The 22,426-nt window shown below is 48.8% G+C and overlaps 1 protein-coding gene across 2 annotated transcripts in view; it reads left to right on the top strand.

Moving 5' to 3' along the window:
* Nucleotides 1–6,841: 6,841 nt before the first annotated feature.
* Nucleotides 6,842–22,426, top strand: part of TSHZ3 (teashirt zinc finger homeobox 3) — a 66,601-nt gene continuing 51,016 nt past the window's right edge. Inside the window, exons 1-2 of one of the 2 annotated variants that reach the window (XM_030955866.1) lie at nucleotides 6,842–7,245; nucleotides 8,465–9,002. In XM_030955866.1, the coding sequence (XP_030811726.1) occupies nucleotides 8,963–9,002 (40 nt within the window). In that variant the 5' untranslated portion in view covers nucleotides 6,842–7,245; nucleotides 8,465–8,962. Of the gene's footprint in view, nucleotides 7,246–7,917; nucleotides 7,962–8,464; nucleotides 9,003–22,426 lie in introns of those variants that run through there. The other variant, XM_030955865.1, reaches the window with a different exon arrangement.

Genomic DNA, 22,426 nt, shown 5'->3' with positions numbered 1-22,426 from the left:
TAACACTAACGAGCAAATTATTGTAAGGGAAGATTTGCATCATTGGAATGCATATTCCAGCCTCCATACTGATATATGTGATGCAGGGTTATCTTTGTATGGCTCCTCTTTCAGAATATATTTTCTTCTTATAAAATAGCCTCTTTTTAACTCCCATTGGGGACCTCCTTATAAATGAGGAACTGGTCCTCAAGGGACTGGCCTGACTAGAAAAGTGTGTTATTAAAAAAAAAAAGGTGCATATTAGAATACTAAGCAATATAATTAGCCCATTTCTTTGGTTTTTTAAGAAAATCTTTTTTTAAAAAAAAGTATAGCCAAGTTTTAATTAAACATATTCTCTAGATGTTTGAATTTTGTAAGAATTAGAAAATCCTGTTGTATTTTAGAGGGATTAATTGCATCAATTTAAGGTTCTGGCTCCAATCTCTGCCATGCAGCCAGGTATCACCACTGCTCTTGCAAAGCAGGGACAGTGCTGAGAATGAGGAGTGAGGTTTGGCCGCAGAGCTGGGGCCACGAGCTGCCCCTCAGCTGGGCATTCTCAGCCTGTGGGTGGCAATGAACATGTTCATCTCCTAATCTTTTACACAGGAATAAGCAGAGGTTCTCTATACCAAAACTGGCTAAATCTATAGAGTCAAAATATAATTGCTCCTAATAATAAATATTGATATACACATGCTGAAAAGCTTCTGTTTCCTTCCCAGCAAGGAGTCTAAAGTGTAATTAGATGAGCAATGTCTTTACCACCCTATCACTTTTGGAGGCTGAGTCTTGAGGTGCTGATGTCCAGTGGTCTCTGGATCTCCACTCTGCTCTTAGGTCTTCCCCCACCATGTCTCAGCTTTCTGTCACAGCCCTTTGTAAAATACTTTGAGATGCTTGGATCAAACTTGCTGCTGGTCCAAAGTAGTATTAATCAGTATTTTGTGCTATTTTGTCATGCAGCTCAGTCTATAAATCCAGATATTTATTCTGTTCCTGTTCTCCCTCAGGCTCCCACAAGTGGGAAGAGGTGAAACAGTTCAGGTTATTCTTCTCAGAGCTCAGCTAATGTCATCTGCTGAATACCGCTCTAAACATCTGAAGCTGGTGAAATTAAATAAAGTGTGAGCATCCTTTGGTCTGGAGCTCTTTGCCTTTGGAACAATTACTCATGGTAACCTTAACAATAGTATATTAAGGGAAAAAAATCCACGTAAAAGAATGTAGTGTTAGGATGGAGCTCTGCCTGATATTAGAACAATTATGGAGCAGATGCATCCACTCTGAACAAAGTGACCTTTTCATCAAGTTACAAAACATTAAAGGTTAAAGAATGTTTGAAAGGAAGTTAATACTTTTAAAACATTAGAAAAAAAATGCCATTCTTTCTGGACCTGACCAAAATCAGTGGGAAAATGAGATGACTGTTTAGGCACATCCAGTCATAATTTAAGCAACTCTGATTGCAGAAGGATACAAGGTATTTTAAATCGTCTGTTTTCTTTTACAATTAGAAGTGTTTTTTCGAAGAAGAAAAATTTGATAGGAATAAATACCCAGTGACAGAAAGCTGGTTAATTGCAATTTTAAAGTCACATTCCTTTCTCTCCATTGTGTACAGAGGAGAACAAAGAGAGGGAATCAATGGTGGTGTCAGATTTTCTTAGTTTCCACATTTCACCTGACCCGGGCGGTGCAGAGCCCAGTGCCCGGCTGGGGAGCGGAGCGCTGCGGCTGCGGCCCCGCGGCTGCCGCTCGCCAAGGGCCACCGGGGAGGGGACAAGGGCTCGCGACCGCCCCGGGCTGCGGGACAGCGGCGGGGCAGCCGGGGCCTGCCCCCGCACAGCGGACCGCAGTCATGTCCAGGAGTTTTTCTCGGCGGCGGGTGGGGCATGCCGGGTCCCGCACTCTGCCCGCATCCCCGCGCTGTCCGTGCGGGGCAATTCAGTGCGGGACGCGGGGCTTCGGGATTCACGGCCCCGCTGGGGCTGTCTGTGTGTCCTGGCGGCCCGCACGGGGTCAGAGCGGGGAGGAGGAGGCGGCCCGGTGCACAGCCCCCGGGGTACCGAGCTCCGCCACTCGCTGTGCCCGGCCCGGTGCGCGTCCCCCGGGGGTACCGAGCTCCGCCCGCACTCTGGGGACGGGCGGGGCGGCTGCAGCGCTTCCCTTCCCGCCGCCGGGTCAAGGTGAGCTGCTGGCAGGTGGGAAGCTTCGTACAGATAAACTTCTGTGTTCAAGCGCTGGGTGCTAACACTAAAAAAACCGCCAGGGAAGAAAGTTTCTGGGGAAAAAAAAAGAAAACCCAGCCAGAAAGAAGGGTTTTGCTCGAACTTAAGTTTTATCCACTTCCCCCTTCTAGTATTTTTTTTTTTGAAGAGTATCTGTGCACAACAAAATCTTCATTGCGCTGAGTCACAGGCGGTCAGCTGAGGAGTACCCGTGTCCTCTGTGCGTTGGGAACTTTCAGGTGATGCGAGAAATAAGCGGGGAATCCCTTCCACTTCTCCGGGATCCTCCAAATGCCTTTCAAATTAGCCAGCCCTGAGGATCGGTGCCAGGCTCCACAAAGGCGTTCCCAAAGCCTGCAGCCAGTAAAACTTTGTGTAGGTAAAATTAGCTGAAGACCTTCTACTGACACAACAGCCTTTGTTGTCACATGCGGTGGAGTTCCAGGATCTGTAACTATTTTTCTCAAAAGGTTTTCCTACTGCCCCAGTGAATGCATTACGCTACAGTATCTCTGAAATGGTATCGCTTATTTCTTTCAAAGCAGTGGCCGGTTGTTTCTTCAGGGACCCTGTGTTCTTTCGAGGGAGGGAAAAAAGTGATGGCTGAGCGGGACTGAATCGCGCCGATAGCTCTTATTTTAAATCGGCATCATCTCCAAAGGGCGCAGCCCCTGGGAGCGCGGCGAGCGCGGGGCGGCCGCTGCCCGGGCCGAGCCCGGGGAAGATCCGGCAGGGGCGAGCGGGAGCCGGGACAGCTCGGCGGCCTCGGCCCTTCTCCGTCCGCGAGGGAAGGCAGAGGGCCCGGCTCTCCGGGCAGCAGCGGCGGCGGCATCGCCCCGCAGAGCCGCGGCCGGGCCGCCGCTCTCGGTGCCCGGGTGGAACCGGGAACTTGTTTGCCCTGGCGGCGGCGGGGGCGGGCGGTGCGCTCCGACCGCCGCGGGGCCCGCGGGAGAGGAGCCGGCGCTGCCGGGGCACGGAGGGAGCGCCCGCCGCGGGCCGGGCACCGGCACCGCCCGCCGGGCACCGCCGGCTGCGGGGGGCCGCTCCGGGGCGGACCCGGGACCGGCCCGCTCGCTCCCTCAGCGCGGCTTCCCCGGCCGAAATCTACCGCCCCCACCGCTCCCCGCTGTGCCCGGGGATTTTCTTGGGGAGATGCATTTCTGATATCTAGGGTTGGGTGGCGAATTGCTGTCAACTCCAGGCAGAAGCGAATCGATTCGGACAAGATTACTTACAGTTTAAAATGAGGGTTCCAAATATGAGGACACTGAACGTGCTTACACTTTCCTATTTTTCCCGTGCTCTTCCCGAAATGCGTGGTCCTAATCGCAGGGACGCAGCTATTCCAGTTCTGATTTTCTGGGGCTTATTACATGTCAGAACTGTGAAAGTCCTCTGGACAATTTACAGACAAAACATCTGGTTCGTTAAAGTAAAGCTACTGGACTAAGACAAACAAACTTTGCTGCTGTGCAAATTCACTTACCCAAACAATTTACATTCAAGCAAAGATTTTAGCCCGAAGAAAAACTTTTATTCATTTGTATTCAGGAGGTTTGGGAATTCACAGGCATTTTAAAATAATTTTGCTCTAATAAAGTAATGTAGATATTACAAAATGTCTTTGTTCTCTTCACAGATCATTATCGCTGCTATAATGGTTATTGACAACACTTTGTATTTTACAGAAGCGCAGTATCGTTTTCGGGCGTGGGCAGTGAGGTTTTTAAACAAACTTGTCAGATCCGTATTCATCTGGTCCAGCCTTCATGAAAGCTGCTGCTTCTTTGTTCTTCGCCGGGAGAAACCGAAGTACTTCCCGCATTTCGATGGGCGCGGGGCAGGAGGGAAGGCAGTGCCCGGGCACAGAGGCAGCGGTGCCGCCGGTACCGGCCAAGGGCCGCCGCCTCCTCCGGGGCCGCCCGGCGCCTCCGTGGGGCTGCCCGGGCCCGGTGAGCCCCCACCAGCCCCGCCGGGGCTCGCCCCCCTCGCCGCCGCCCCGAGAGCCGCAGCCGGGCCGCGGGCAGCGCTGCCCTGCACCGGCGGCTCCGGAGGCCCCGGCTCGCTGCTGCCCGGCCCTTGCCGCCGCTCCGGGGACACTCGGCTGGCGAGGAGCTGCAGGTCCCCGTCGGCTCCTCTGCCCCGCTCGAAAGGGAGGCGCGGGCAGAGCTGGGCCGGCGCTGGGGAGAGAGGAGAGAGGCCGGGGCCGCTCGGTGGCCGGGACTGACCCCCGGAGAGCAGCGAGCCGGTGCGAACAGCCAGGGAGAGCAGCCACACGGGCACCTCGGCGCACGCCGCTCCCCGCCTTGTTTGCAGTGAGCAAGTGGCGAAACATCAACACGCTGCTCGGGAGAGAACAAGGTTAAAGCTGGGCTAAAACACGCCGGCTTCTAAGAGGCAGCTGTTCCAAGTTTACTAAACTTCCTCACTGATCCTCCCTGGCCGTTCCCATAATCAGCAGTTAATTCCAGGGGTCCTTTATCGGCTCGGCCGCTGTCTCCACTCGGGCCGGGGGACGAAAGAGATGTCTCAGGCAATTGGTGGAGTTTTGGTGGAGAGGAATGGTATGAGCAGTGAAAATATACACCAAAGAAGGGCAGCAAGCAGTGCCCGGTTGGGAAAGATAAAACATTCTTAGCTGGGGGAAAGCTCAGGAGTGATGGTTATCTAATTATGTGGCTTATAAATAATTGGTGCCTTGTTTTAAAACTGCCGGGAAGAGCGAGCTTAGGGCTGAGCCTCGTGTGCTGAGTCTATGTGGATGGAGTCTGTAGAGCCATCGATTTGATGCGCTGTGTTTGGAAATGCTACACTTCATAAAATTACGCGTTCTGGCTCTCTGGAATAGACTGTGACCCCCAAAGAAGCCGACGCACATGAAGGCGTCTGTACTTCCCTCTGTAAATCGTCTGGTAGAAAGCTCAATAGATTATTTTTTCCTTCCTTAAAAAAATGTACATAGTTAACAACCAAATTATTCCACAACTTCCTGAGCGTTTTGGCAGCGAGAGTTGTGACTGTGGAAGTGCAACGCACATGTCTGTGTGCACGAATATCTGCTGCCTTCCTCTCTCTCTCACACACGAGAATTATTATTCCTAAGTGAACTGAGAAAGCTCCTCCAATGACTGTTTACGGAAAGTTTCACTTATTTCGTTCCCTCCCAGTCCCAGTTCGGCGCACTGGAAGGAGCCCCTCACCGCGTGTGGGCCGCGCTTTGCAGAGCCAGGTAAGCGCTGCTGCTCGCACCGAGCTCCCCACGCAGCGGGGCCGGGCACGGTCTCGCGTGTTTGTTTGTGCTGCTGACACCGTTCAGCTGCCGAGGTGCCACCTGCCAGCATCCTCCTCGCAGGCTGTGCTCTGCGGGAGGCAGAGCTCTGTCTGGGAGCCTGTTCAAACACAAATGCCACCGCACGCACAAATCCACGCACGCGTGCAGCCCAGCGCACCCGCGGGAGGAGGCTGCGCACCCGCGGAGCCGCGCCGGGCCGAGGGGCTCGCACCCCCCCGGGCCAAGCCCGGCAGCGGGCAGGGGCTCACATCCATCCCTCGGGCGGGCTCAGGGTGACACAAAGGCAGCGAAAGATGAGCAGATTTAGAGACAGGAAAGTGGAAGGAACAAAGTTCTTGCAACTTGCAACCGCCCCAAAATTCGGGATTGGTCGCTGCAGCTCGCTCCTCGCGATGCCCCGCAGCCAGCAGCTGAGGAGGATCGGGATTTCCCTGGCTTTGGAGAGGGCTCTCGCACATTTCAGAACAGCCTTTACAGGACTGCAGTGACTACACGCGCCGTGTCATTTTAATTTTGCTGTAGTTTTCAGGCGCTCTACCAGCGCCTGGTGGCAGAGTGACCTTCCCCGCACTCCGTGCAGCGAGCAGGAGCACAGGCGCCCAGGGCTCCCGGGGCTCTCGGCTGCCGAAGCTCCCGGCCGAGCATCCCAAAGTTTGTTTCAGTCTCTCTCGCTGCAGAGCTCGGAGGAATCCTCCATGTTGCGCAGCGCGGGCCGGCACCTCCGCCCGGGCTGGCCTCTCGCCGGCTCCGCGCTCGGTGCGGTCCTGCCGCAGCCATCGCCCCGCCGAGCCCGGAGCGCAGCAGGGCTGAGCGCCCTGGTCCCTACCCCTGTCCCTGCCCCCGGCCCGCAGCATCCTTCGGGGGGGTGGGGGGCGTGAATTATTTAGGTTTTCTATTTCCTACTTAAAGGGGGAGGAGGGAGAGAGAATGAAGGAGCGATTAACCGCAGCCGAGCCCTGCTTCCCGAGGCTGTCTAACGTTTGTAAATACTTATGCTGCGGCTTGTCCCCTCCTCCCCGGTTAAGTTGTTTAGTATGTTGGTTATTTGTACCGAATCCCGGTCTGTGTAGTGTCTGATGTGTTGTCGTTGCAATGTGCAGCCGGGGTGACACTGATGGATGCGCCAATGGTGAGACGGACAGATGTTAGGGCGGATCTAGCGGCACGCACCGCCGCGGCGGCGAGCCCGCCCGCCCGCCCCGCCGGGGCTGCCCGCCGCCCGGCCCCGTCCTGCCGCACGGCTCACCCACTCTCGCACACCCACACACACACACACACACACACACACACACACACACACAGGGCTTTTTGGGGACGGGGGGGGAACGTCTCGGTGTCGTCTCTTAAGCAGATCTGATCGCTCCTTCTGTGAGCAGATACTGTAACTGTGAGGAGCAACCAGCGAGTATCAATGAGATGGAACTGAGCGAGTTTGGCAGCAGAAGCGGCAATTGACAACTCACCATTTTCTTGTTTTCAAGAAATGTTTCGTTTTCCCCCAACAGTAGCAATTTCCCGGGGACTTTAGGCGACTGCGATTTTTTTTTCATCCTAAAGATCAGCTTAAAAAAAATCAACTCATAACAATAATAATCCAAAAAAAAAAAATCCCAAACCTTCTCCACCCGTCATGTAAAGTGTTTGAATTTCCTGCAACTTGAAAGGGAAGCGAGAGCCCGAGAGCGGCACAGCGGCTTTATAGGATGTGAAGACGCAACAACATCTGCACTTAGTCAGGTATTTGGAATTATCCCAAATCTCGAAGAATGGGGGCGAGTGGAAATTTTTTTTGATCTTACCGTAAAAGTGAGCTCAGCCTTTTTTTTTTTTAATTCCTCCCCGTGAACTTTAAAAAAAAAAAAAGCTACTTTTTTTTCCCCCTTTCTTTCTTTCCTTTTCTTTTTTTTTTTTTTTTTTGGCTGTTGCTGTTGCCGTGTGCCCGTCCCTGCTGCTGGCGGGGTCCCGGCGCGGGCGGAGCGGGGGCGGGAGCGGCCCGGGCCCCGCGCGCCCCCCGCCGCCCCGGCCCTCCCCGCGCCGCGCGGCCCCGCCGCCCAGGGATGCGCAATCAAACCCGCAGCACATCGATCCGCCGGCGCTCGCCGAACTGAGCGCGGCGGCTCGGCAGTGAACTTGGACCGAAAAAAAAATTAAAAAAAACCAAAACTGAGAGAAAGAAAAAAAAATCAACACCCCAAACAGGGAAAACGAGGCAAAAGTGCTCCATCCCGAAGAGCCGGGTGCGTGGGGCGCGGGCGCTTGCCCGCTCCCCGCCGCTCTGGCCCGCGGGGCGGGAGCAGCGGCTCCGCTGGCGGGGGCGCCGCCGATAGCGGCCGCCGGCCGGGGCGGCCCCGACACCGCCCGCCCGCAGGCGCGGAGCGGAGAGCGCGGCGACCGCGGCGCCAGCCAGGTGGGAGCCGGCGGGCTGGATGTGCCGGCGGGCGGGCGGCGCGCCGGTGAGTGCGGCCGGGGCGGGCAGCGCTGCGGGGCGCGGCGGGGAGCCGGGGCCGCCGCCGCCGCTGTCACCGCGCGGGGCGGCCGGGATGGAGCGGCGGGCCGGGCCCTCCTCGCCGGGGGCGGCGGGGAGTGGGGGTCCCGTGCCCCGGCGTGGCGGGAGGCGATGGCTGCGGGGGCTCCGGCGGGGAACGGGTGCGCGCGGGGGCGGAAAGGGAAGGGCTGCGGCGGGGAGCCCGGCGGGCTGCCCTGCCCGTCCCTGCCCGGCCAGCCCTCCGCCGCCGCCGCGGGCGGCACGGGAGACCGGCGGCGGGCGAAGTTGGGTGGCGGAGGGGGCGCGGCGAGGGGGTCGCCCCGGCCGGCGGGGCAGAGCCCTGCCCGTGCCCGGTCCGGCGGACGATGCGCGCTGAGTGAAGGCGCGGCCCGGGGCGGGCGGCGGCGGTGCCCCGCTCCCCCTCGGCGGAGCAGTTTGAGTGACACCGCGATCATCTCGTTTCCCTTCAAGCTTCGCCTGTTGCCGCCGCCGCCGCCGCCGCTCCAGCGCCGAGCCGGGAGTGGAGAGCGCAGGCTGAGGCTCCGCCGGCTCCGGCCAAGAGATCCCCTGTCTTTATGCCGTGATCTCCCAGCCCGGCCAGGCACCGGGGGCGCAGGGCGGGGTGGGGGGGACTGCGGGCTCTCCCCAGCCCTCCCGCCCGCACACCTCTTCGGGGGGCTTCCCCTCCTCCTTCCTCCGGGGCGATTTGTCAAACTTCCCCCCTCTTCTGCCAGCAGCAGCAGCAGCAGCAGCAGGGCTGTCCTCTCCTCTGTGCCGCCTCCTCCTCCTCCGCCGCCGCCGCCTCCTCCTCCTACTCGGCATCGTGTATGCACAGCAACAAAAAATATATCCCCGACCCAGCCCTCGCGCCGAGGCTGGAGCAGCTCACCGGATCTCTGGTGCTGAGGCAACTCTTCCCACCCCCGCGCCCCGGCTGCCCCCCCCCGCCGGCGCCCGCAGGAGCCCAGCATGCCGAGGAGGAAGCAGCAAGCGCCCCGGCGCGCAGCAGGTACGAGAGCCGCTTCCCTTCCCTCCCTGCCTTGCCTTCCCTTCCCTCCGCGGCCGCTGGCTTCTCCTCTCGCTTCCCTCCGTCTCTTTCATAACCGGCTCCCGGCGGGCTCCGCCGCCGCTCCGCGCCCGCCGCTGCCCCGCTGCCCGCCGCTGCCGAGGGCTCTGCCGAGCAACTCCCGGGCTGGAGGCGCAGCGCCGGGCTGCGGGTTTTGGGGGGATTTTATTTTTTATTTTTTCTTCGGGGTGGGGGGCGCATGAAAGCCCGTTCCCCACTTTTGGTGCCCACTTTGATTTATTCCGAACTCTGCCTTCGCCCGGCTCGGTTCTGGGGTAGCCCTGTGCGAGGGGCAGCGGGTGTGTGCGGGCACACGCTGCTCGGGCTGTACGGTCGGTGTCACTCCGGGGCTGGGGGAAGCAGGAGGCGAATTTTGGTTATTTCCATCCCGTACTTTGGCACCTACTTTGCTTCTCTCCCTCGTAGTCTTCATTCTTCTACATCCCCTTCCCTCACAGGCAAATGGTTTGTGAAAGCCAGGGAAAATACTCTTTTTATTTAGTTTTTCTTTCCTATAAAAAAAGAGAGAGGGCATGGATAAAAATATGGCACGCTGTGAATGAAGTGGCAGGGACAAAGTGATGTGGAGGCTCTGCAGTGTTAGTTGAAGATCTAAGCCCAGAACTGGTTCCTTTGCCCAACTTCTACCTTTTTCTATTCTGCCCTTGTACCGCACTGGAGATGTCTCTGCCGGACAGACAGACCGTCCTAGTTGGTCACTTTCTTTGGTAGCCTCTTCTGTTAATCCTATTGATTTCTTATTTATGAGTCCAGAGGAGAAGCTGCAAAGTAAACCAAAGGAGGAAAAAAAAAAAAAAGAAAAAGGGTCTGTGTATTGTCAAGTGACTGGTGAATGTTTCTGATAGTGCCTTTACAATTTCCACTGGTTTCTTTTTTCCTTTTTGGAATTACTTGTCGAGGCTTTGTGCTGGTGAGGTTTTTTGTTTGTTTGGCTTGTTTTCCTTTTGCCAGAAATGTCAACTCCCGTTAAACTTAAGCAGTATTTTTTTGGAAAAGCCAAATTGAAAAGAAAACAGTAGAAGAAAAGCCCCACATAATTTTACAGTAATCCTTAGTTGGGGATATGTGGGCTGGAAAAGGTTTCCTTGGCCTGTTGCCATCCTTGATTTGATGTCTGATTGATCGCCTGTCATCTGGCAGCCTTTGATCTATTCATTCCCGATAAACATCAATAAATCACTTGCCATGGTAACGCCAGACTCGGTGACGTCACACGTGGCCTGTCAACTCTGGGAGCGCAACTTGAGGGGTCCTGGCGAGCGGAGCCACCGCCGGGCCCGGGCCTGGGAGCGGAGCCACCGCCGGGCCCGGCCTGCCAGGGCTGCCGGGACCGCCTGGGCCGCCAGGGCCGCCAGGGCCTGGGGCACGGACAGCTCTGCCGGGGAACAGCCTCGGGGGGCCGGGCTGGAGTTGGGGAAGCTCCCCAGGGCATCCCGGGCGGCGTGGCTGTGCCAGGGCTTGGGACAGAGTGGGGCAGGTAGTGCGTCCTGCAGCCTGGCCTAGGGACAGCTTGGGGCAGGGAGTCCGGCTAGGCACAGCGTGGAGCAGAGAGTCCATCCTGCAGCCTGGGCTAGGGACAGCGTGGAGCAGAGAGTCCATCCTGCAGCCTGGCCTAGGGACAGCTTGGGGCAGGGAGTCAGGCTAGACACAACGTGGAGCAGGTAGTCAGTCCTGCAGCCTGGGCTAGGGACAGCGTGGAGCAGGTAGTGCATCCTGCAGCCTGGGCTAGGGGCTTGCTGGAGCAGGTAGCCCTGCAGCCCGTGCTAGGGGCTTGCTGGAGCCCTTGCTTCCCTGACAGCTTCTCCGAGTGGGGTGGTTTGGGTTTAGTAAACATCAAGGGGCTCGGGGAGTAACGCAAATTGTAAATAACAACGTGCATGTTTCCTTTCTTCTCCTCTTGGACAGCCACATGGGTTCTGGCAGTGCTTTTGAAATAGGGAAATAGACTTCCCAGCGGTCTTACCCGCATACAAACAGCTAGAAAGTTTGGAAAGTTTCTCAGTACAGTGGTGATAGCATCTAGCAAACAATATCGTAGCCAAATACTTCGTGATAATATTTTGCTTTTCTGGCCCGTGCCATCAAATAACAGTTTTCTAGAAAAATGACAGAGGCGAACTTTTCCTGATACTTCAGAAATTCTGTTTTGTAATGTGAATTTAGTTCTGCAAAATCCAGGTTTTCCATGTGCTTTTCCATTTTCAACTCTGCTGTAAACTGGGTACTCTCTCCACAGACTGGAAGATAATGTTTCTGCACTAAACACACACATTCTGAGGTATCCTTCTCTCCCTCCACCACTCTCTGTCTCTCCCTCCTTTCTCAAGTGAATCATCCATGATACACGATCTATCTTTCATATTTAGCAGAAGTGTAATCTCTTTAAACTTTTAGCTTTTTGATAGCCACATTAAACATTTAGTATTGTGTATAATTGCTTCCCACTGAGATGCTGCTTTTATCGGTCACATTGGAAATGTTACTTTTTCTAATAGCAGTAAAAGCAAAGGCTTTTTTTTAACACCTTAAAAAACAGCTAAGAAATAACAGGTTAGTTAAGAAATATTCATTACAAAAACTTGACTGCAGGACTAATAGGAGATGGAAGAATGGTTTTGCTCTATCAAAATGACCCGTCAAAACGACTTTGTTTCATATTTGATTTAATTGTCTCTCTCCTGACAGGCACATTCATCAATAGCTTAATGGTCAATCAGAAGTTGGCAGAGTGAGTGCTTTCATTCTTTCCCATACACTAGCTTTGGCTTTACTTTATCAAAATGCCTCTGCCTAATGGATATGGGGGATGTAGAATGACTGAAGGGCTACTTATTTGACAAGAGTGAAAAAACAAGAACATTCATGCTGTTGATAAGTGCATGAAGATAAATAAGTGAGCTGTATGAGGTGTTTTATTTTAAGACAGAAGAAACTTACTTTTCTTTTCCCCCCCCTTTTTGGCTTGAGAGCTGCGAGTTATAAGGTTCATGACTGCTTTTGTGGCATACTGAGAGTGATGACAAATTGATTGCTTGGTACTGAGAGAGAAAAAAAGGTGGTGGTGGGGGGAGAATTAAAGATGTCTGCTGATTGGTAACTCAGGAAATCCAGTCCCCAGCAACCTTGAGAATACTCGAGAATTTTTTTTCTCTAAACTGAAAGGTCCGCTCAGCCATAAAAAAAGAAAAGTTGTTTTGCCAGCTTCATTAGTGTTCACCTAATTAGCTGTAAACCTGATGGATTCCTGACAGCTTTAATGATTGGAGATGACAAGCTCCACGCAGTGTCATCCAGCAGAATTAGGTTTGCAGCTAGTTTGATGTAATCAAGTTGATATTACACAGTCCTGGTTGCCTTTAGTTGTGCATTAACTCAATTTTCTGCTGCAGGTGACAAATGGGCTTTGGTACCTGGATAATCATGTCATAGGAATTAGGACCCTTTTAATGGTCTGGAGTAGAATAACAACAACAAAGAACTCTCAGCAGCACAGAGCTCGCAGACATAACAGACAGGTGCACAAATTCTTTATGTCTAGCCCAAGTGTTAACACCACACTGTGGAAGACTAAAGCTGTCTCTGAGAATCAAGAATCTGTAAAAATGATAATTTCACTTTGTTTGCTTTGAGACTCAGCTGAATATCATAGGTAAATTTGGGAAGGAGAGTCAGGGATTGCAATTTTATTCCTCACCTGTTAAAGCAAGAAGATAGAATTGCTGCTCCAAAGGCTTCTGTCATGTAAGTCAGGAGGAAGAAGGTATATTTACCAGTTAGAGGCTACTGTCTGGAGAGCCTAAGATATTGTATTAATAGAGGCCAGTCTTGTTCATGCAAACAGTAATTATCTATCCTTAAATTATAGCTTTCACTTGCAGCTTTTTTAGAAACCTATTTAAAAGATCAAGAAAATGTACTTCCTACTGACAGAAATGACTTAATACATATTTTGTGTACATACCTTGCTGCAATATTGGGAACTAGTGGTTTGCTGGAATCACATTTAGTTTACTTATTTATTTATTTATATATTTAATAAAACAGTAGCAGACAACTGCACCGAGTTTTCAAGGCTCTGGGAAAAAAAAAAAACCGCCAAACAAACCTGGGCCTATGATTGTTTGTTTTTTTTTTTTGCATATGTTTTAAATCCTCGAGATTGCTGCATGCTTGAGGCTCTCCCCAACTTCTGCGCTTTCATTCAAAAGCTGCACCTGGTCAGTGTGAGCAGTGAAATTCACGAAATTGATGCTTCAGAGGTGCGGAGCACTTCCACTTCCCAGGGACTCGAGTGCTGGTGCCAGCCCTCGGCCCCTCCAGCGTGGGGCTGGGGGTGCAGCACAGCAAACAGATGCAAGATGGCACACAGGTTGTGCCGCCAGATTTCCAGGCAGCTCTGACTCCGGCAACTCGAACGCTCGCTTTAATTTATGGCAATTGCTTGCAACTACATACATACCCCAAAAGTAAATGTAGCGATAAAGTAGGCTACCTATAAAGGTACTTGCAGTGTCAGCCCTTGGTATGTTATTTGCCTCCAAACCTGCCACATATTTCTCTGTTGGGCAGAGATTCTTCCTAGCAGCAAGCTGACAAAATGATTAGTTATGGCTGTCCTCTTTTTTTTTTCCCGGCAAAGTGTGAAGGAACAATGCAAAAAAAAAAAAAGGAAAAAAAAAAAGAAAAAGGGGCATAAATATAAAAAGGCTTGATAGATTCCCCTGAATATCTGCCTGGAAAACAGAATTTTCCAGAATCAGCTGCCATTTCTCCCATTAGCTTGACAGCTGTCAATTAGGGCTTCAGTGCTCTCCTGGGCCACAGTTTATTGCGTGCGGTTGATGTTGTCATTTTGTTCTCGGTTTTGCCTTGAGCACTATCATGAGCAGGAGTGAAATAGTCAATAACTGATGTATCAGCAGTTATTTCTTAAATTGGCTTACAAGTCTGCATTTTTCCTCTTTTTACTAAAGATTGTTTTGTAAAGTGATTAGAATGAATTGTGACTGCTGCAGGGTTATGGGAAATGCAGTGAAGCTAGGGTGAGTTAGCAGGATTAGAGTGGGTCCTTTTTGTCAGCCCTGCTTCCAGGATTAGTGGAAACTGTATAGAAAAGATCACCTTCAGGGTGAAGTGTGGGGTACATTTTTAAACGTGCTACGTGCACGCTTATGCAGAAACATATGGTGGTACTGAGTGAATGAAAAGAAATCATCTGCCAGGACGTAAAGTAACCTACGTGTTATCTCTCTGAGCAAACCTTGGCACTGCTGGCTTTACGGTGTAGTAATCCATATTTTAATCCAATGTCGTGACTGCTTCCTAGAGAATCCAAATACAGATTGTCAGATTTTAACACAGCCCTGTTTTCAAGGTGCTGCTAGTGGATCAGGTATTGAGATGCCTGAAGTGTTGCATTGTCAAGTAGGAGTGTATGTGTGTGTATGGTTATGATACAACACCAAAAATAACATAGTTGCTGAGCAGTCGCGTGTTATCTTATCTGTGAAATACTTCAGCATCATTTACTAAACAATCTACCTCAGGTGTTTTAGTCCGATTTTTTTTTCTTCTTCTCTGTGTGTTTGGTAATTTTTTTAAAATTTAGTTACGCCCAAATTGTGGTTTATCAGCCTTAAGTTAAAAATGAAAGGTGAATACAATATATTGTATTTGGTAACAATGATATGGACTGGTACATCCAGACAGATAATATGCAGTTGTAATTAGAGTGAATAGACAGGCATTCATTTTCAAATTCTTTGACACATGCATAAAATAGTCATATAATAAGATAAGATGACAATTTTATGTTAGGTTGATAAAGTGTCCCGATACATGCATTTAAATGTCTGTAAGCCTTTTTTTATCCAGACAGATTAATTCTAGTTTCCAGCATTTGCAGTTAGACATTAAATTAATTTTAAAAATCCCACTAAACAATGGATGCGTTGCTTTTTTGTGCATGTATATGTCATAACCTAAAGCAGAAGGATTGAAAAAAATTTGTGCAATTGATTTTTCTTGATTTCAACATAACAAAAAAAAAAAAGCATGAAAATTGGCTCAAAGGATTTAAAGCATAGTCCACGAGACATTGTATTGTAGTTTTCTTAAGTACAATAATGCAGTATAGAGCATTGTCAGAGCTTGAAATTGTTTGTTGCCATTTTCATAAAAAGAACTGAAAGAGTTGAAATAAGTAGGGCTTAATTTCAGAGACTGTGAGATTCATCCTACTGCATTTGCCTGATTTTGCGCCTGAAAGATATTTTGGTCATCTCAGCAGAGAGCCAATCTGCAGAATTTAAACACTTCTCATTGCAGGCATCAACTTTAAGATATTTCTCAGAAAATGTTCAAAGGGTTTTTTTTTCCCCTGAGGGTGGAGGGAGAGTAGGGAAAGAGTTACCAGAGGATCATAAAATATCTGAAAGCTCTTTGCCAATGCCATTACCTGGCCTCTTTGGGCTGTAAAGGGACAACTCTTCAAGAAAAATCTAAGTTCGTATTTTAGACTTAATTATAAATTATTAATTAACTCTGTCAGGACACATGTTATTAATTATGACTCTCTTTTCTTCATTCAGAGCAGCTGTTGGGAATCACGTAAGTTGACTGTGCTTGTTGGTGTGGGAGTTTGCCAGTGAGGAGGCTCCATGGGCAGCCCGCCTCACCTCCAGCTGCCATCCCTTGGCGCGGCTCCGCCCGGCAGCGCTGGCAATTCAAACAAGTTCTGAGGCGGCCCGGTGTGCTCACACTCAGCCACCATTGTCACAGGGCTGGCTTTTAGGTCCCGTCCATAAATAATTCCCGTTTTAGCAAGGCTCTGTGGTGCTGGGGAGGTGGGAAGGGCGGCGGCCAAGCCTTGGCGAGGGGGAAGCCAGGAGGTTTCCCTGCCCTTCCGCCAAACTCCCGCCAAACTTGGCGCACTGGCACAGAGCGGAGGGCTGCTTTGTAATTCGTTTGGAATGATCCAAATTCATTTACTTTTGATATTTCCATCATTAAATTGAGCCCTCTGTTTCGGTTTCTTATGTGTTCTTTACGGAATGCATGTCGCATAAAATAGGCAATTTTTAATGAACAATTTAATGTAAATGGGTTCTGAATTTAAATTAATATTAATGAAGCTTTGAGTGAATTTATTTTGCATACGTAAAGGCTTGTAACTCTTTCACTCATACACTCTTGTCTTTATGTACTAACACATTGGTTAGGTGAATTGGCTAGTTTCCATATTTTGTGATTAAAAACTCTTAACGGATTTTACATGGATATTTGTGCTAGCGCAGCTTTGCACAGGTTACTATTGCTAGTAAAAAACGTACCTGCCTCGATATTCAGATTTTGTAGTTAACATTTCACTGTTTCCCCACCGTTTCTGTATATTTCTTCCTACTTTGGTTTTGCCTTCATGCTTAAAGAAAAAAATACTCCAACAATAGTAACCACAGTCAAGATGTTTTCTTTCTTTGGCTTACCTCTAATGCATTACGTATTTTGAAATGATGGGATGTTCTATAATTAATTCTGTTAGATGTAATTGCTATAATCACTTTGATGCTACACATAATAAAAGTAATATGGTAAGCATACGGAAAAATATAAACACCTTATTGTAACACTTTTTGTAAAATTCTTTAAAAAATCTTGTTCAGAGCGGAACCTCCGCTTCCGTATTTTGTCAGAGCTAAGATTTTTTTTTTTAAGTACATTACTTTAGTAAACGAGTTAATTTCAGATATTGAAAAGATTTTGACAGGCAGGTTGTCTTGTATGTGTGTGCGAATATCCCTGACTCTGTGCAGTATTAAAGATGTAGTTCATTAAGAAGCCAATCTTCAGTGTGGCTACAAGTGAGACATAAATATCACTGTATATTTCATGAAATGAGAGACAAATATGTACATTATATCAAAACCCAGGACATAGGAAATAACACAGGAATGGAACTGTACAGTGGAAAGCTTCTTTGTAGCGCAAAATTATGGGAAATATAAAATGTATAAAAGGTAGCGTGTAACTAGAGAGGGAGTTTTTCAGGCATGGTCCCAAGTGGGAAAAAGACTACAGAAGGTGATTTCCCTCCTCCTGCTTTTTTCTTTTTCTTTTCTTTTTTTGTTTTAAACAAGTAGCTTTGAGTTATTGTTTGCAAACACAGTTTTTGATAGGGAGGAAATGAAAAAAATATGTGCAATGGGTTAAGCTGTGTAGCTGATATCCTTGATTCTGTAACAAAAAATGTTAATATGGCCATAGTTTTTAATTAGTTGCACACAATACTTAATGCTGCAAAGGTCACTTGGTTTTATGGTCCAGCTTCGCCTATGAATTTGTATGTTTCCCCCCAAATTTATATTTCGCTCTCATGTATTTTCTAAGCAATTGAGCGTGCGAATTGTGGTGAAAATGCAAACTAGAAACAGGATTAGAAAAATACATTTAGCGTGGACAATGAAGAGGTTTTATTTAGTTTTTTTCAATTTTTTTTTTTTTTTTGCTGGTGTTATTTTCAAATAATGCACAGCTTTGCATGGCGAGCAGCAGTATTACATTTAACTTCTGTAAGCTGAACAAACAAACCCTGACCAAGCTCTCGCTGGATTGTTCTGGGGAAGAACAGAACAGGGTGCTGTTTCTGAGTGTCTCTGGGACTGGGCTCGCTGCCGGCAGCCCTTTCCCTGCTAGGTCAAGCCTGTTGCTGGAGGGCCAGATCGCAGCAGGGGCCTCCAGGAGGCTTGGCCAGGCTGCTCCAGACTGGCAGCCATCAGTCATCCATCTGTGACACAGAGTCTGTTTTTGATGGCAGGGATGATAAAAGGCCTGGGAACTGTATAGGCCCTTGTAATCAGGGCCAGTGCTGACATCCTTCTCAACTTTGACAGCTTCTTCCTTTTCTCTCTTCACCGCCAAGACTGTCTCAACTGGATTTTTTTTTTCCTCTCTCTTGTTTCATGTACTTGATCAGTCTCAGATGCTGGGAATTATTTTTTTCTGGAGGGAGGAGGAGTGTTTCTTTTGGTTTGTGGGTTGGGCAGGTGTGAGAGGAAGTCTGGTTTTTTTTTTTTTTTTTTTGTACTGTAGGCCTGTTGCTAATTAATGTTCCTCCATAAGATTCTGTCGGAGTTGAGTAATGTTTTTGATCTTTATGCCTGATAACTGCATACTTAATGAGATTTCAAAGCTGTGAGTGCAGCTCCCTACAATTATTGACAGATGCCTTTTCTTTGCCATTGGGTTCAGCTTCATAAATCCTCCTGCAGTAATGAGGTTCAGAAGTGCCACCCTGCCAGTGAGCTAATGAAAGAGGGGGGGAGGGAGGGAACAGCTCATGCCTGCCTGACACATTTTTTTCCTTTAAAATTTACTATGCAGATGTCAAGCTGTGGGACGATTACTTCAAACATGCTAATTTTTATCTTGCTTTTGTGTCAAGCCTGCATGCCATTTTCCCCCCAATAATAAATAAAAATAGAAACCTCAACCTATTTAAATTTTATCATGGATCATAACTATTGAAGACTTTGATATATGTGTGTTCTTTTGCAGTTTCCAGTCAGTGGAGCAGTTTTTTGAAATCCGAAGGGCAGAGAGAGGTTAAAAAATAAAAATCAAGGGGGGGGGAAAGAAAAAAAAAAGGCAGCGAGCTGCCTCGGCCGCACGTCAGCCTGCCCTAACCGTGCACTTGAAACATCGGAGATTTCATTTTAGAGTTCTGAAACTAAATCCTGGTGGAGAATAGCCGCACCATGCCAAACAGTCGATTTCCTTTTCAGCAGAGCCATACATCACTGACCCACCCTTCCCTCCCGACAGAATGACATGTGTCATTTATCACCGGCCCTGGCAGAGCAGAGCCGGGGGGGCCCGGGCAGCTCCCGCTCCAGCCGTGCTGCTGCTGGGTGTGCTGGGTGTGCTGGGTGTGCTCCGGCCAGAGCGGGGCAGGGAACGGGGAATGGGGTCGGGAGCGCCCGGCTGTGCTGGGGGCACTGCCACGCTCACCGAGGAGGTGATGTGCTCTCATATCCTCTGCTAAGTCGCCTTGTTCAGCCCCCTGAAGGTTTTCCACTCCTGTATTCTTTCTGTCTCAGTCTCTCTTCATTCCTCTTTTTTTTTTTTCTCTTTTTTTTTTTTGAGTTTGGCAGTTGGGACAAACTGGCTGACACGTATCATTCAAGCAGCACCAGCTTGCTGGGGGTTGTGTAAATGAATCTGGGAGCTCTTGGTTTCACATGATTCAAACGTGCATTATTGAAGATGGATGTTCCTTAAAAAAAGATTGATGATGGATATCAGGCTTATAGTGCCATTTATCATTTTGAATATTATTTAGACTTGCCGTGTAAAGCTGTAACTTGAGAGTTGGATGAGCTGGGACAGAATGGAGGCCTCGGCGTGCACGTTGTGATTGATGGCTTTGCTTTCTCATTGTTTGTTACCAGATACTCGCCGGTCATTACAGGAGTGCCTTACAATTGTTTTAGGGGCTGGATTTCCGTGTGTGTATGTGTGTGTGTGTTTGTACAACAGGGAGAGGGACAGGCAAAGGCAGAGTTAAGTTTTTAGTGGGAGCATTTCAATAATTGTACAGAATGTAGACAAAGCCGTGGCCCGTGCAAGGATGCAGGCAGCCTCTTGCATGAGCACAGAGACTTGCCGTGTGTAACACTAAAATACAAGCAGGACTGTGGCTGATCCAGTGTAACACTGCCAGGCATTACCACTTCCAGTATAAAAATGTGCTTGTGAACAGATTAATACACTCCAGCTTCCTTTTGCTAACAGGATGCACCTTTTATTTTTTTTTCTGGGTCCCAAATAATGGCAAAGGAAAGAAGGTTCTAGGACATAATTATTTCAGCATTCAGATATTTCTTTTCCACCCACACTCTTCATGCAGGACTGTGAATCTTGGAGCCTTGGTGTTTGCTCCCAAGTGTCCAGAGTGCCCCTGGAGGGTGGATGGCCTGACTGTGTAAGTAGTGAGGGCAATCCCTTCCCTCTTTGAAGCACTTTTGCTGGAACCAGGACACCCCCACCTGCTGGAAGAATTAAGGAAACAGCTTTTTATAGGCAATTAGATCTTTCCTAGGAAGTGCAGGCTAGGACTTTCAGGAGGTAGACACTCCAACAAAGGAGCATCCTCAGCAATAGGCAGTGCCAGAACTTCGGGTGTTGGGCTGTTTGTGCCCCTTCAGGCAAGTGCAATACCCAGCCTGGTTAAACTTGTTCTGAGCTGATAAACTATTGACTGTTCCTTGCCTGGTGCATCCTACAAAACTCAAATGATTTACAGGAGCAGTAGGTAAAATGAGACGAGAATTACTTTGTTGGGTCAGCCTTGAATTTGCACAGGTAGCTGGTCTTTTTGAAACACTGCTTGTCACATCAACTTTTTCTTTGATTGCCGGATGCCCTCCTAGCAAAAAGGAATGGCAGCAACACTTAATAAACATTTAGGTTAAAATGTTTTTTTTTTTAAAGCCAGCAGTGACCTTATATATGTTTTATAGAAATGAGTTTTTCAGTTCCATTTACTTTTGGTACACTCAGTTGTCAAAAGTAAGGTGAATTCGAGTTTCTACCCTTCATTCAAGTCCAACACCATGAAAAAACTCTGAAAAAACATAATACTTTTTATAAAGCCTTCAACGGTATAAGGTAAAACTTTGCTCTGTTACTCCTGCACTTGTGTAACACAGTAGGTAATTGAAGTACAAGTGCCAATTTGCTGTAACAATTGTAAACACACCTTGATACAAATGGCATCATTGCATTCTTACTGATTAGAAAACTTTGCTATTAATAGACACAAAGTCCATTTCAGGTGTAATTGGTGAGGAGCTGAGTGCACTCATGGGAAGAAACCTTGTTTTGTTTTTTGTTCGCTTTTATTCTTATCCCTTTTTTCAGTTTTATAGCTGGAGACATGATTTATTGCAGCCATCCATCTTTGGGGCTCATCCATCACATCCTGGTTGCTAGGCAATCATGGCAGCAGCTGTTTGCTTTGAATCAGACAGAAAAGTTGTCAATCATCAAAGGCAGGTGAATAGCATTAGAAACACGCTATTGTCAGACGGAATAATTAATCAAAGAGAGAAAAGATAATTAAAAAGATATGACCCTTGCAAGTACTTGCTCTGGGTTGCCTGGAAAAAAGAAAAACTGCCTGGTCTTTTCTAGACACTTAAGCAGCTGAGGGCTGATAAAATATGCACTCTGCAGTGCATAGTTTTTAATTAATTGAAAAAGGTTCAACATTCAAAGACGATGCTGGAGAAAAGTCTGATTATGAGCATAAGTAATATTTATTGTTTGCATGAAAGGCTTGACATGGAGTTCTAACTTTCTGTCACAAATCTCCTGCATGCTTGCACTAAGCCTCTTTCAGCTTCCCTATCTTTGCTGGCAGTTACTGGAGTGTGTGGTTAGTCTGTCCAAGTGAGGGTCCTACGGCTTTCATCCAGCCTTTTCATCCTGGGCCACCTTTCCAGGGCATTGTCTCCTTGGCAGTCCCTTGCAGCAGAGCTGGAGTGCACGAGCTCTGCCATCAGCAAGGCAGGCAAAGCTCGGTGAGAATGCAGCCCTGTCCTTTCTTCAGTACAGGAGAGGTGTCCAGGCAGCACCTATCTCATTTCCAATCAGCCTGAGGAATAACAGGCTCATGTGAGCCCATTCTGAACCCTGATCTTCCAGCAATTTTCCAGTTATTTGTAGCTGGAATGATGAGAAGGCTGCTGCAAAGCCCAGTTTCCAACTCCTCCAAGTTTGTGTGTCCTGAGCACACCCAGCCCAGGGTACACAGGAATGCACTTCTGGGCAGTGCAGTGCTGACCAGGGTGTGTAAAACAGCTGGGCACAGCTGGTGCTGCTGCCAGCAGGGCAGGGCTCAGTGCTGCTGCTGCCCAGAAGCTGGGTCTGAGGCTGAAATGTGGCACAGCATTTTTGTGAGAATGCAATGTCTTATGATTGATTGTTGGGCAAAATGCCCATGTAGTCCAAAAAACCCCAACTTTGGTGTTTGTTCATGCTTTGAAGGTGTCTTTGGACGCACTGATCACAGGAGAACACAGGTATGATGATTTCATTAGTAGTGTTTCTTTTTTACAAAGTATTTTGTAAGTAGTGATGCAGATGTGGCTGCCACGCTGCCCCTCTGTATTTTTCCATTTTTGATTTCATATTTCCTTTACCCTGTTTTCTAGAAATGAACAAAGAAACTTCAAGTTTGTGCTGCCAGAAGAACAAACCCACTTACTTTTAATATCAAAACTAGATATTCATGTTGATTATCAGCAAGATTTGCAAGGATGCAGGCTGTGAAATACTGGGAATTTAAA

The sequence above is a fragment of the Camarhynchus parvulus genome, chromosome 11 (genome assembly GCF_901933205.1).
Source record: "Camarhynchus parvulus chromosome 11, STF_HiC, whole genome shotgun sequence".
NCBI classification, from domain to species: Eukaryota; Metazoa; Chordata; class Aves; order Passeriformes; family Thraupidae; genus Camarhynchus; species Camarhynchus parvulus.
Note: the sequence above shows the minus strand (reverse complement) of the source record. Positions and strands in the feature narration are given on the sequence as shown.